This window comes from Camellia sinensis, chromosome 3 (assembly GCF_055761805.1).
Source record: "Camellia sinensis isolate YWXY chromosome 3, ASM5576180v1, whole genome shotgun sequence".
Taxonomy (NCBI): domain Eukaryota; kingdom Viridiplantae; phylum Streptophyta; class Magnoliopsida; order Ericales; family Theaceae; genus Camellia; species Camellia sinensis.
In genome coordinates, this window is record NC_138963.1 from 29186510 (window position 1) to 29200133 (window position 13624).

Below are 13624 nucleotides of genomic sequence, written 5' to 3' on the forward strand. Positions count from 1 at the left end.
GCTCAATAAATCTTAAAATGTGAATGATTCTAATTATTAGAAAAAGAATCCAAAAGTGGACTCAATAGACTGAACTGGACCGGACTATCTCAAATCTAAACTAAAGACCGTCCGGGCACATCAAGATACTTATTTAACGAGGCAAATCACCCGCTAGTAATTTATTGAAGTGCGATAGGCAAATCATACACTGGAAATTTAACAAAAATGTAATCTATCTGTGAAATGACTAAATAAAAAAAAAAAAAAAAAAAAAAAAAACTCAACAACGGGCAAATCACACTCGTTATATTTATTGAAGTGTAAAGGCAAAACCCAATGCAATGGGTTACATTGTAAATTAAATATCGATGGCGAAGGGATTAAAGCACGCATGCAAGCATTGAATTACGGGCGGCCGGCTTTATTGAGTTTGTTGTAATGGATAAAGAAAACCACCTCTTGTTTTTGAATTTTTTTTCTTTCAGTGATTTTTTTTTATTTATAAAAATTATGTCAAAAATATTTTATTTTTTCTATCTGTCTTGTGGAGATGAATCCGAAACGCATATTTTTCCGCAACATTTCAAAAAACCATTGAAAAAATTCTGAATATAGTAGCGAAGACCTCTAACCATGGGAGGAAGGGGCTCGGCCGCCCGTTCTTGCTTCTCATCCTCGTCCACAGAGGGCAGTGGCTTGCGGGGATCCTCGCCAAATGACTTGGCTTGCTCAAGATATGCGTCCATACGCGGAGTGGCAAATAAGCGCAGCTCTTTTGGATCATCACCTCTTGCAGCGAAACGCTGGCGATTATGGGAAGTCTCAGAAGAGAGTGCAAAGGGACGCCCTTGCTTTTCGTAGATTGCCTGTGGTTTCATCAACCTCGACATCTGTTGCAGCTCAGATTTCAGCATCCCAATCAACGGGTTAGACTCATCATTAACCACGTTCTCCTGCAAGCTTTGGGCTTCAACCAGGTTCTCAAGAGCACCGTCCAGATTCTTGTCGTCAGCCATGACTCTTGATGCTTTTATCATCTGTGCAGTTCGGAGACGGTTCTCCTCCATCATCACCTCCTTCCTCTCTGGCTCTACTGATGTCCTGCCGGTGCGGCTTACGGTAATGATTATCGGTCTGGCATCAAACAATTTCCCACCAGAGCTGCACGCGCGTTATATGCATACACATATCCATTATATTTGTCAGATCGATCATCGAGTCAAATTAAATAGCCAATTGAACAAACGAAACATAATTTATTCTACTAGCTAGTAAATGCAGGGATTTGATAATATTGGTACCACCTGACCTGTATGTGTAAGTGATGTTGAGGACATTCGAGCCCGCCAGACTACTAGCAGGAGGGAGAAGAAGGTCCACTATGACCTTGCGTACGTCTTTATTGTAAAGATCGCCAAATGAAACAGTCACAGAACCGGCAGCATCGTCGTAGGATAGTGGATAGTTTCCGGCGGACACCTTAAGGATTGTGGATTCAACTTTTGTGACAGTGAGCTTCAGATCCCGAACAACCACGGTGAGAAGCCCAGCCAAACACTGGGAAAATGCAATACTCAAGTTGTTCAGGTTTCGAACATCTGAGAACGTTCCTCCCATGCTGTGGTTTGCGATGGCATTGAGCACCTATATCAAAGAGTACACGTACAGGAATTACTAAAGTTATTAACGTAGGACAAGATTTTAAGAGTTTTTAAAATCTTATTCCACGTTAGAGCTAATATTTGTAAGAAAAATAATTTTAAAATATTTATACTAAATTACAAGAATTTTAATAAAATAATATATCAAAAATATTAAAACTAAAAAATATAAAAATTCTTAAAATCTTATCCTACATCAGCTATAATATATATACTATAACTTTTGCAATTTTTTCTTAGAAAAATGCTAACCATCACTCCAAAATCCACCGGTTTTGTATACTGATTTTCCCACATCACAGTGTTATAAAGAAAGGAAAAAAAAATTAAAATAAAATAAAAATCTGGAGTGAATATAGCAGACTATGTGGAGTGAATGTGTAGGAATCACCTAATTTGCTAAAGGAAATTCCAATACAATAACCAAATTTACTAAACAGATAATATCAACATCCTCCAAGTATGGATTACCCAAGACTCTAGCTAGCCTAGATTAGTGTACAACTAGCTGTTAATTCCTCCGTAAAATAGATTGCTAAACAGATAATATCAACATTCTCTTGTATCTTGTAAAATCAATATGAATGAAATTATTTTTTTCAATACAACGTACCCTCGGATCGTGGTCTGTGCCAAAACCAAATGTGTATATGGGCACATTGCCGACCGGAACTTGGGCAGCATCACCACCTACGTTTTGCTGGCTGCCAGACATAAGCATAATGCCAACTACACGCCCGCTAGTAAGTCTGCGTTCATTGAGCACTTTTAAACCCGTTTGAAGACCAGCAGAGATATTTGTGCCACCGTTAGCAACTAAAGCATTGATCAGATTTTCAATCTCCCCTTGAGAATTTTTAGTTATTGGCCGCAATGGACACAACTTGTGGGAGACCCCGTTGAATGTGACAACCGACAAACGATCAATCGGGCTAAGTTTCTTGATCATGAATAGCATGGCAATTTTCATTTTTTCTAACTTCTCTCCCTCCATGCTACCGCTGACATCTAAGACCGTCACAAGATCCACTCCGGATCTGTCACTGCCGAATCCTGCCCCAGTGAGCTCCAGCATCACCTTGAATTCGCTTTCTTCCAGTGGTGCCGTCGTCTTCTTGATGATTGTCACATTTGTTTTTCCTCTTAGGATTGTTGCAGGTATTTCCCCTGAAATATGCCATCATCCCAAAACTCAAATTAACAATCAACAAAACATTCGAGGATGCTATAGGAGTATATACAGCCGATAAGGTGCAGAAAGTGTTGGAAATGAACTTGCAACACATGATACATTGTGCAGAAGCATGGCTGCAGCAATGGAGCTTCCATGGTCAAAGGGTCAAAGACTTAGACAAGAAGAAGAAGAAGACTCCAGCCATGATTTACAGATAGCTACAGCCATGCTTTCACACTGGTAAGAGCTTCTGTAAATAGCTCAATTACTAGCTAAGATTTATATAAGCTGATAGAGGGAAGATCTATCTCTCAGACTTTGAGAGATTTGATAGAGGATGAATACTCTGTTTCTTGTAAGCTTTGAATGAGACATATCAATACAATTGTGTGGCTTTTCTTTGTAAATTCATAGAGTATAATGGAGAAACGAAGAAAACATAAACCTCCAACCATGGGAGGAAGGGGCTCGTCCTCGAGTTCTTCCTTCTCATCCTCGTCCACAGAGGGCAGTGGCTTGCGGGGATCCTCGTCAAATGACTTGGCTTGCTCAAGGTATTCGTCCATACGCGGAGTTGCAAATAAGCGCAGCTCTTTCGGATCATCACCTCTTGCAGCGAAACGCTGGCGATCATGGGAAGTCTCAGAAGAGAGTGCAAAGGGACGCCCTTGCTTTTCGTAGATTTCCTGTGGTTTCATCAACTTCGACATCTGTCGCAGCTCAGATTTCAGCATCCCAATCAACGGGTTAGACTCATCATTAACCATGTTCTCCTGCAAGCTTTGTGCTTCAACGAGCTTCTCAAGAGCACCGTCCAGCTTCTTGTCGTCAGCCATGATTCTTGATTCTTTTATCATCTGTGCAGTCCGGAGACGGTTCTCCTCCATCATCACCTCCTTCGTCTCTGGTTCTCCTTCCTCTCTGCCTCCTCCGGTGCGTCTTACGGTAACGATTATCGGACTCTCATCAAACAATTTCCCACCAGAGCTGCACGGGCGTCATATGCATGCACATATCCATTATATTTGTCAGATCGATCATCGAGTCAAATTAAATAGCCGATCGAACAAACGAAACATAATTTATTCTACTAGCTAGTAAATGCAGGGATTTGATAATATTGGTACCACCTGACCTGTATGTGTAAGTGATGTTGAGGATATTCGAGGTCGCCGGACTACTAGCAGCAGGGAGAAGAAGGTCCACTATGACCTTGCGTACCTCTTTGTTGTAAAGATAGCCAAATGAAACAGTCATAGAGCCGGCAGCATCGTCCTTGGATTGTGGATAGTTTCCGGCAGAAACCTTAACGATTGTGGATTCAACTTTTGTGACAGTGAGCTTCAGATCCTGAACAACCACGGTGAGAAGCCCAGCCAAACACTGGGAAAATGCAATACTCAAACTGTCTTGGTTTCGAACATGTGAGAACGTTCCTCCCAGGCTGTTGTTTGCGATGCTATTGAGCACCTATATCAAAGAGTACACGTACGGGAATTACTAAAGTTAGTGACGTAGGATAAGATTTAAATTTTTTTTTAAATCTTGTCTTATATTAGATCTAATATTTGTAAGAAAAATAATTTTAAAATATTTATATTAAATTACAAGAATTTTAGTAAAATAATATATCAAAAATATTAAAATTAAAAAATATTAAAATTCTTTAAATCTTATCTACATCAGTTATACTATATACTACAACTTTTGCAATTTTTTCTTAGAAAAATGCTAACCATCACTCCAAAATTCACAGGTTTTGTATACTGGTTTTCCCACATCACGGTGTTATAAGGAAGGAAAGAAAAAAAAAAAAAATAAATAAAAGTTTGGAGTGAATATAGCAGATTACGTGGAGTGAATGTGTAGGAATCACCTAATTTACTAAAGGAAATTCCAATACAATAACCAAATTTACTAAACAGATAATATCAACATCCTCCAAGTATGGATCACCCAAGACACTAGCTAGCCTAGATTAGTGTACAACTAGTTGTTAATCCCTCCATAAAATAGATTGCTACACAGATAATATCAACATCCTCTTGTACCCTGTAAAATCAATATGAATGAAATTATTTTTTTTCAATACAACGTACCCTCGGATCGTGATCTGAGCCAAAGCCAAATGTGTATACGGGCACATTGCCGACCGGAACTTGGGCAGCATCACCATCTATGTTTTGCTGGCCGTCGGACATGAGCATAATGCCAACTGCACGCCCGCTAATAAATCTGCGATCATTGAGCACTTTTAAGCCCGTTTCAAGACCAGCAGAGATGTTTGTGTAACCGTTAGCAATTAAAGCATTGACCAGATTTTCAATCTCCCTTTGAGAATTTTCAGTTATCTGCCGCAATGGGCACAACCTGTGGGAGACTTGGTTGAATTTGACAACCGACAAACGATCAATCGGGCTAAGTTTCTTGATCATGAATAGCATGGCAATTTTCATTTTTTCTAACTTCTCTCCCTCCATGCTACTGCTGACATCTAAGACCGTCACAATATCCACTCCGGATCTGTCGCTGCCGGATCCTGCCCCAGTGAGCTCCAGCATCACCTTGAACTCGCTTTCTTCCAATGGTGCCGTCGTCTTGTTGAAGATTGCCACCTTTGTTTTTTTTCCGGCTAGGATTGCTGCAGGTTTTTTTCCTGAAATATGCCATCATCCCAAAACTCAAAATTAACAATCAACAAAACATTCTAGTATGCTATAGGAGTATATACAGCCGATAAGGTGCAGAAAGTGTTGGAAATGGACTTGCTACACATGATACATTGTGCAGAAGCATGGCTGCTTCAATGGAGCTTCCATAGTCAAAGGGTCAAAGACTTAGACATGAAGAAGAATAAGACTCCAGCCATGATTTACAGATAGCTCCAGCCATGCTTTCACACTGGTAAGAGCTTCTGTAAATATTTCAATTACTAGCTAAGATTTATATAAGCTGATACTTTGAGAGATTTGACAGAGGATGAATACTCTGTTTCTTGTAAGCTTTGAGTGAGACATATCAATACAATTGTGTGGCTTTTCTTTGTAAATTCATAGAGTATAAATGGAGAAACGAAGAAAACATAAACCTGAGACATCTTGGCTTGCAACAATCGGCTCATCATCGTTGAAGCTCATTTTGCCAAGAAAACTGATACACCAATTGAATTTGCTAAACTTTCCTTACTCCCATCTCACCACTTTCAACCTTAGATAAATATAGAGAGGAAACAATTGTCAACGAAGACTTTTTTTTATTTTTTTTATTTTTATTTAATCTTAAGGCGTGGATATGACAACTCAATTTGTTTTTTTATTTTTTATTTTTTTATTTTTTGCATAGCGAAAATCTCCATTGAATTGAAGGGGGCAAACACTTCCTTTTAGTCGTTTTTTATTTTAAGGCCTCGATATGACTGCTCAATTTTTAATTTTTTTTTGAGCAATACTAGGTATCATGAATTTTTTTTTATGAAAATGATCATGAAAGATTTATGACTCTTGGATTACACTTAAAATGAAGCACCACACACTAATCAAGGTAATCCAAGGGTCATAATTCTTTTCTGATCATTTTCATGAAAGTTTTTTCATGATCCTTAGCTTTTCTCTTTTTTTTTTTTATTTTTTCATTTTGATTTATTTTTTCTTCTTTCGCATACGAAAGGTTGAATTGAAGGGAGCAATGCTACGATCGGGTAAACACCAATTAATGCTCATGCTTTTTTTTTTTTTTTAATATTTTTTTGTTACTTATGATTTTTTTTTTCATTTTATGTTTTTTTTAAAAAAAAAATCATTTCTCACTCTATTCTCAACAAACTATTATTCATTTTTTTTGCTTATAATCATTTTTTTTTATTTTTTTATTTATACACCAATTGAATTTGATAGTGACTTCTATTTTGCTCTTAGAAAAATTACTGATGAGCTTGGGGGTTTATTGTTATGGGTAGGATAGGTGTTAGGCATCCTACATCACTTTTATGGTACTGTATTTCCAAATCTATTGATTTCTCTACTGATGGATCTACCTTTGAAAAATATTTATAACAGTTAAAGTAAAATTTAGGATTTAATACGGCAAATGATTAGTAGAATTAGTAGTAAAATATTTACATATAAATAAATAAATACATATATATATACACTCACTCATGTATATATATATATATGTACATATATATATATATATATTGGGTTAATTCCATCAAATATATATTTATTCAGATATAATTTTTACATATGTATGTGTATAAGTATATGTATATATATGTAAGGGTCAATTTCACCAAAACATACATATACATATTATGATAAATAATATTTATTCTACACATACATGTATATATAGACATAGAGGTCAATTCTATCAAAATATATATACCCGTACGTTATGGTAAATATCATTTATTCATTTTTTATTTATATATATGTATATATATATGGGTCAATTTCACCCAAAATATATACACATATGTATAAATAATATAGTAATAACGTAAACATAAAAAAAATGAAATAAAGTATATTAACTTGAATGGAATAAAGAAAATAAATGAATAATATAAATATTGTTCAATTTGTTTACGTAAATATCCACAGGCTAAAAAAATCAAAATATCTTTTCTTTTTTGAACTGAAAAAAAATCAAAATATCTAACGCATTCTATTTTTCACTCTGATTTTTTTTAAAAAAATTTACTTCACTCTCCTCTCTTCTTACTCTTTCTTCACTTCTCCAATTTTTCTCTCTTCTGATCTCTCCTCTCTCCTGAGCTCTGCCTCATTTGGCATCAATCTATTTAGAGAGAAGTTATGGTGTTGATGATGATGATGGGTATAAAAAAAATTAAAAATGAAATGATGATGATGATGTTGGGTACAAAAAAAAATAAAAATAAAAATGGAATAATGATGATGATGTCAGGTGGAAATTATCTCATCGTTTTCATTATTTTTTTTATTATATATATATTATAAAGCTTTGTAGAATTTATTCAGTGTAGCGGAGGCACACGAATTCCTTGATCTGTGTAGTTGAAATATGATGTTGATTTGATGGACGCCATGTGGCAATTCTCCATTGGTTGGACATGAATGAGAGGAATCTTCAAACACATGGAATAAAAACCCATTTAGCTCTAGTGACAAGTTGTTGATGAAGAAAAATCATGTGTGATGGAGCCATATGACAACTCAAATTAGTAGTTGAGATTTGCTTGATGAAAAACGGAATATATTTGGTGGCCATAAATTCTGTGGCTCAAATGGTCCGAAACTGTCAAAACGACGTCGTTTGGACTTGTTTTGCATAAAAAATGACGTCGTTTTGACAGTTTCGGGCCATTTGAGCCATAGAATTTATGACCCCCTAGCATTGCTGATAAAAAACACCATAAATTTGTGTCCAAAGAATTTTGGGCATCCCGAACCCAACGGGGACTTCCATTTATGTAAATTCCTTTGACTTGGGGTAAAATAGAATATCAACAGTTGTCCCTCTTTGTATAATTATGTTTGATCAAGATTTTACAAAGATTGGAAGTGAGACACATTTTGCTTCAAGAATAAACACGGAACCTATCTTTCTTCTTTTTCTTTTTCTTTTTCCTTTTTCCTTTTTTTTTTCCCGTATTTTCTTTTCTTCCTTGTTTCATTGTTGAGGTATCAGGTGCCTCTCTTTTCTCTTTCTTCATCTTCTTATTCTTCTTCCTTTATCGAGCGTTGTGTCTAGCTCTCACAATTTCAACAACTGCCGCGCCTGACGATGACATAGTTGGCCTTGATTTTGCTTCCATCGATCGTCTTGAAATGAAAAATGGTAAAATCATTTATAGCAAATAGAGGCCTTGATTTCTTTTTGCTATAAATTAACATTTCCCTTTCACGTTGTCTCTCACAAAAATAAAAAAAATACAAAAAAATCAACTCAAATGATCCCAGGTTAAAATAACTAAAAAAATCAAGCCACTATATTAATAGGTTGTGGAAAATAAAAATAAATTAAAAAGATAAGATATCTGGTATTAAAAAATATATAATTTATAATAAATTATCTAGGTACAAGAGAAATGTTAATATATTAGTTGGTCGTGGGAAATATATAATCTATAGCAAATCAATTAGGTGCAAGGGAAATGTTAATTTATATTAACATATACTAATATAATTTTCAATGCATCATTTTTTAAATAAAAAATGATATATGAGTTCATTTTGTAAATTTATTTTCTAAATTCAGTGATGTATAAGTAATATCATTGATTGATGATTGAGAATATATGAAAAAAAATATTACCTTAAATATCATTATTAATTATCACATTTTTAAATTTAAAAATTAAATCTAATTTTTAAATTTATAATGTAATGGCCTTTCTAAAAATAAATTAGTAGGTTGTGGGGTTTGAAAATATAAAAAGTGAGCAGATGGGGAGGAGAGGATAGACCGCCCAACATCTCTGATATCACCAAGCCCTTAATAAATACCTCGATTTGCTAGTATAGAAATCGTAGAAAAAGATGGCAGAGAAGAGAGGTAGCATTGCCTTCTCCGCAACCTACCGATCACCGGTGCCGCTGGGTGATCCGAATATACAAATCAAACAAATAATTAAATAATAATAATTCTACAATTTTAAATATTTCACTTATGAATCTTTAAGTGCAAACTAAATATTATTGAAGGGTCTTTTAATTAATTTTAAAATTTAAAATAAATTTATGGTGAAAGTCTTTAATTTAGAGGCAAAATTTATTATTTTTCAAAAAAATAAATAGAGAAGATGGTGTGACTTGAACTCTAGACCATAATTTGATAAATAATGGTCTTATCATTTGAGTTGCTTACAACATATTTAAACATTTTGTATATTATTTATTTATTTAACCTAAACATGCTTTGGGTGTGCCCAACCACTAGTATTAAATAAAATATACACAAAACCCTATTTTCTTATTTGTTCATCACAAGTTAGCAGTAGCAGTGAGAGAGAGAGAGAGGGAGAGAGAGAGAGAGAGAGAGCTAAGAGAGATTGGAGAGAAACTTTTAGCAACATTGGTGGTCAACAACTCTAAGGTATTGTCCTATTTTATTATATCTATATGTTGTGATGGTTCATGTGTGTAATCTGCTTGCTGTTGGGAAGGAATACGAGAAACGGGTGTGTTGTTTGGGTGCCAAGTAAGTGTTTGGTGATGAGAAATAATGGGTATAATTCTTAGTTCAAAAAAAATTCTGTACAGAATCACAAATTTTAAAAATCGAGGAATCATATCAAATGAATGAATTTTGAACTGAAATTTTTACAGTAGATTAATTACATATTGAATTGCATATAAGAATTTTCTCATAAATTTTGGGAGTCAAAATCTATATTAACTAGTGCGTTCAAATATGTCTAGAAAACTGGTGTAAAACAGTACCTTCGAAAGTGTCGTTCTCTTTGGGTATAAATCCAAAAATTATCAAATAAGCATCATTAGAACTGGTTACGAGTCTAGTTTATTTCATTTTTATTCTTGCATTGATTTCTCTTGTATACTAAGGGAACCATTAATTTCTTTAAAGTGCTGCAGAAAGCGACCTGTTTGGATATAATTAATTGTAAATAATTATTTTGATAAGAAAATCAAGTAAAACCAATTGGTTTTGAAACTTAGGATATCTTAGTTGATGTCTGGAGGGTTTTGGAATTTTTCAAATAGCGTGGAGTGGGTTTTGTAATTTTCAAAGTTAGCGAATAGATTTGAAAAGCTTGTTTAAAATTCTATTTTATCTTAAAATTACTTTTAATTAAGTTTCGATTTGAACCCATGTCTTGGGTGATTTTAGACCTTGAAGAACATGAACTTAGGTATTATCACTACAACAAAAATAGTCTTTAGAGATGAAAACTAATAAAGAATTTTTTTTTTGTCACGAAATATGTATCTTTTAATGACGAAAATCATATTTCGTCTCCAAATGTATCATTTTTAGAGATAAAAATAAAATTTCGTCACCAATCTAAATCATAATAAAAAAAATAGGTGACGAAATTATATTTCGTCATTATTTATATTTTTTTTGTCACCAAATATTTTCCCGCTAATATTTTCGGAGGGCGCCAAAATTAATAGACTTTTGGTGAGGAAAAAATTTGTCACCAATTATAAAATTATTAATGACAAATATATTTTTGTCACCAATAATTTGGTGATATTTTAATATCATTTAGTGACAAAACTATTTTTGTGGCCAATATTTTTATCTTTGGTGAAGAAATAATTTTGTCACTAAATATTTTAGGGGGAAATAAAAATGTTTTGTTACAATCGGTTCCTCAATCACACAATCATTTCTCGGTTCAAACCTATTTCACACACGCACACACACACGCACACACAGACGTTATACTACATATGGCCCTCACCGCCGTTGCTCACATTGGATCAACCCACCGCCGCTTTACCATTTCCGACAGCCCTTACCACCGACAGCCCTCACCAAAGCCGCTGTTAGCCCCTCTTTTCCTCACCGCCGCTCTGTGCCGATCGGAGAACACCGCTGCTAGTCTCTCTCTCTCTCTCTCTCTCTCTCTCTCTCTCTCTCTCGATGCTTAAAGAATATAAGTGGAGTTTTCCCATAAGTTGAGTTTATAATGGTCCTCTCTGTCCACGTTTTTAGATAATATTATTACATATTTATAAATGGATGAAAATATGCTTTGCCCTATTCTTTTTCATTGATTTAAATATAATTATGTCTACCTGCATTGTATGTGTGTATGTATATATATACATGCTTACCAGTATCACCATCTTAAATGAATGTTGGATCATTGATAGAAATGGGAGTGCCAAGTCTTTGGTTGTTTCTGGTTTTTACATGAACACATTGATGATTGAGAGAGTTTTTCAAAATAGGACAGGTTGGCAATAGTCCTAATTTTAAATTGGAGAAATGGAATGTCTTAAGGGCACGATAAAATTGTCGGTCAGGGGAATTTGGGTGGTTGTTTCGTGAAGACTTTTGTTACAGGTTTGACCTTGTGGAAGGAGTGCACTGTGGTTCAATGATATTATGTGCTGATGTAGATTGCCTTTCTAAGGTAATCTTTGCACAGTGACTTACCCTTACAGGTCAGATTAACAATTTTCAACAAATGGAAATCAACTCTTACATTTCTAATTTGGAATTATGCTTCATTTTATGTCAAGGAACTTTTGTCTAAGTGAGGGATCAAAAACTTGGTCCTTGCACATGCTTATTTGACATATATTTCTTGGTTAACATTCAATGAACCTTGAGAAGTCTTTTGCAGCCAATATTGATCATTGGGGTATTGGATTTTGTTTTTGTTATCCAAAAGAGGGGAGTAGCTTCTCTAATGACCTGTTAGTTTTGGCTACTTCGGTGTCTTGGTTTAGTTCTTGCACAATCAATTTAACCTGAAGAGTATGTTAATGCTTTTTTTTTTTTTTGTATACCATGTAATGGTTCCTCCAAACTCATTCCAGTGCTGCCAATTTTTTTGGAAAGCTCACTCTGTGTGAGAGTTACCCTTCAAAATTTGATTACTCATGTGATGGCCCCCCCAAAATTTAATCCGACTTCCTATTAAAACGCCATTGGTGACCATACGTTAAAAAAACTTGCAATAAATAAGAAATATAGTCCACTTGATTATTGTGATATCATAATTTAAAAAAAAAAAAGTTTACTAAAAGCAGTTAAATTGTCTATTGAGAAAAGAGATTTGTTTCTTACGTAGATTCCTATGGTTTTTTTATTTATTGGACCACTAGTGAGGCTTTATGGCCCTAAAAATATAACTATAATTGGAGAACACCAGTGCTGTTAGTCTCAATTTTTTCTTTTTTGGTTGATCCCCATCTTTCATTCCTCGGTTTCCCTCTCACTGGTTGTAGATTTTTTTACATATAAAATATATATATACATATATATATGAAACCTGTTATATATATAGGCTGTTATGTTTCAATCTCATCTGGCAGTTATATATATACAACCTGTTGATACTTCAATTTCAATCCCATCTGCTGCATATATATAGGCTGCATATTTTAGGCCTTTTGACAGTGGCAGTGCATTACATGTATTAGAAGCCATGCCTCTTTGGTCTCTGTAGTAGTAGTAGTAGTAATGTTATGTTTAGGTAGTATCAAGTATGCTCTTGCACTAGGTAGTATGTTTTTAGAAGGGGCCTAGGTTAGTAGGTGCAACTTGTATAAGAATCTTCATTAAAGATCTGGACATAAGTTTGCTGAAGTTGTTATTGAATTTTTCAATTTAATTAGTTCATAAATACACAAGTCTACATTATACTATATTGTTCCTAATCTTTCATTTGTGATCAGACATGGATAAAAGTTGGATTGCCCTAGGTAAGACGGCTGATGGAAGGATGAGTAAACCATATAATGATGGGGTGAAGTTATTTCTTCAATTTGTAATGTGGGTTATAGACCAGAATGGTAATCTATTGTGCCCATGCATAAAGTGTGTGAATGTTTGTAGACAAAATCTTCAAAATGTGGAAATTCATTTGCTCCAATATGGGATTATGCAAACTTACACTGTATGACACCAGCACAGGGAACCCCGTGTTTCAAACGAGGCTTACCATGATGATGAGATGAGACTTGATGGTGATGAAATTGTAGGTGGTATTGAAGCCTTAGTGGAAGATCGAATAAGAGGGGAATCAACTGACACAACCCAAGGGGAGGAAGTGAGAACTTTTGATCAATTGTTGATTGATGCCAAGCGCGAGCTGTTCCCAAATTGTATAAATTATACT

At 34.7% G+C, this 13624-nt stretch overlaps 1 protein-coding gene across 2 annotated transcripts; it reads right to left on the reverse strand.

The window, feature by feature from the left end:
* Positions 1 to 273: 273 nt before the first annotated feature.
* Positions 274 to 6070, reverse strand: LOC114316524 (uncharacterized). Of its 2 annotated transcripts, XM_082919396.1 has the most exons (8): positions 5906 to 6070; positions 5188 to 5473; positions 4917 to 5052; positions 3953 to 4287; positions 3263 to 3804; positions 2257 to 2810; positions 1292 to 1626; positions 274 to 1143 (listed from the first exon to the last, which is right to left on the reverse strand). In XM_082919396.1, exons 1-8 carry the CDS (start codon positions 5952 to 5954, stop codon positions 516 to 518), a joined length of 2865 nt encoding a protein of 954 aa, XP_082775522.1. In that variant the 5' UTR covers positions 5955 to 6070; the 3' UTR covers positions 274 to 515. The 2 variants fall into 2 exon arrangements, with proteins under 2 accessions (XP_082775522.1, XP_082775521.1); XM_082919395.1 differs by having other exon boundaries at positions 4917 to 5473.
* Between the last annotated feature and the right edge of the window lie 7554 nt (positions 6071 to 13624).

Coding starts and splice junctions, on each gene's coding strand:
- LOC114316524 (XM_082919395.1), bottom strand. CDS start 5,954: ATGAGCTTCAACGATGATGAGCCGATTGTTGCAAGCCAAGATGTCTCA. Junction 3,805..3,952: donor AACATCACTTACACATACAG/GTCAGGTGGTAC, acceptor ACGCCCGTGCAG/CTCTGGTGGGAAATTGTTTG. Junction 1,144..1,291: donor AACATCACTTACACATACAG/GTCAGGTGGTAC, acceptor ACGCGCGTGCAG/CTCTGGTGGGAAATTGTTTG.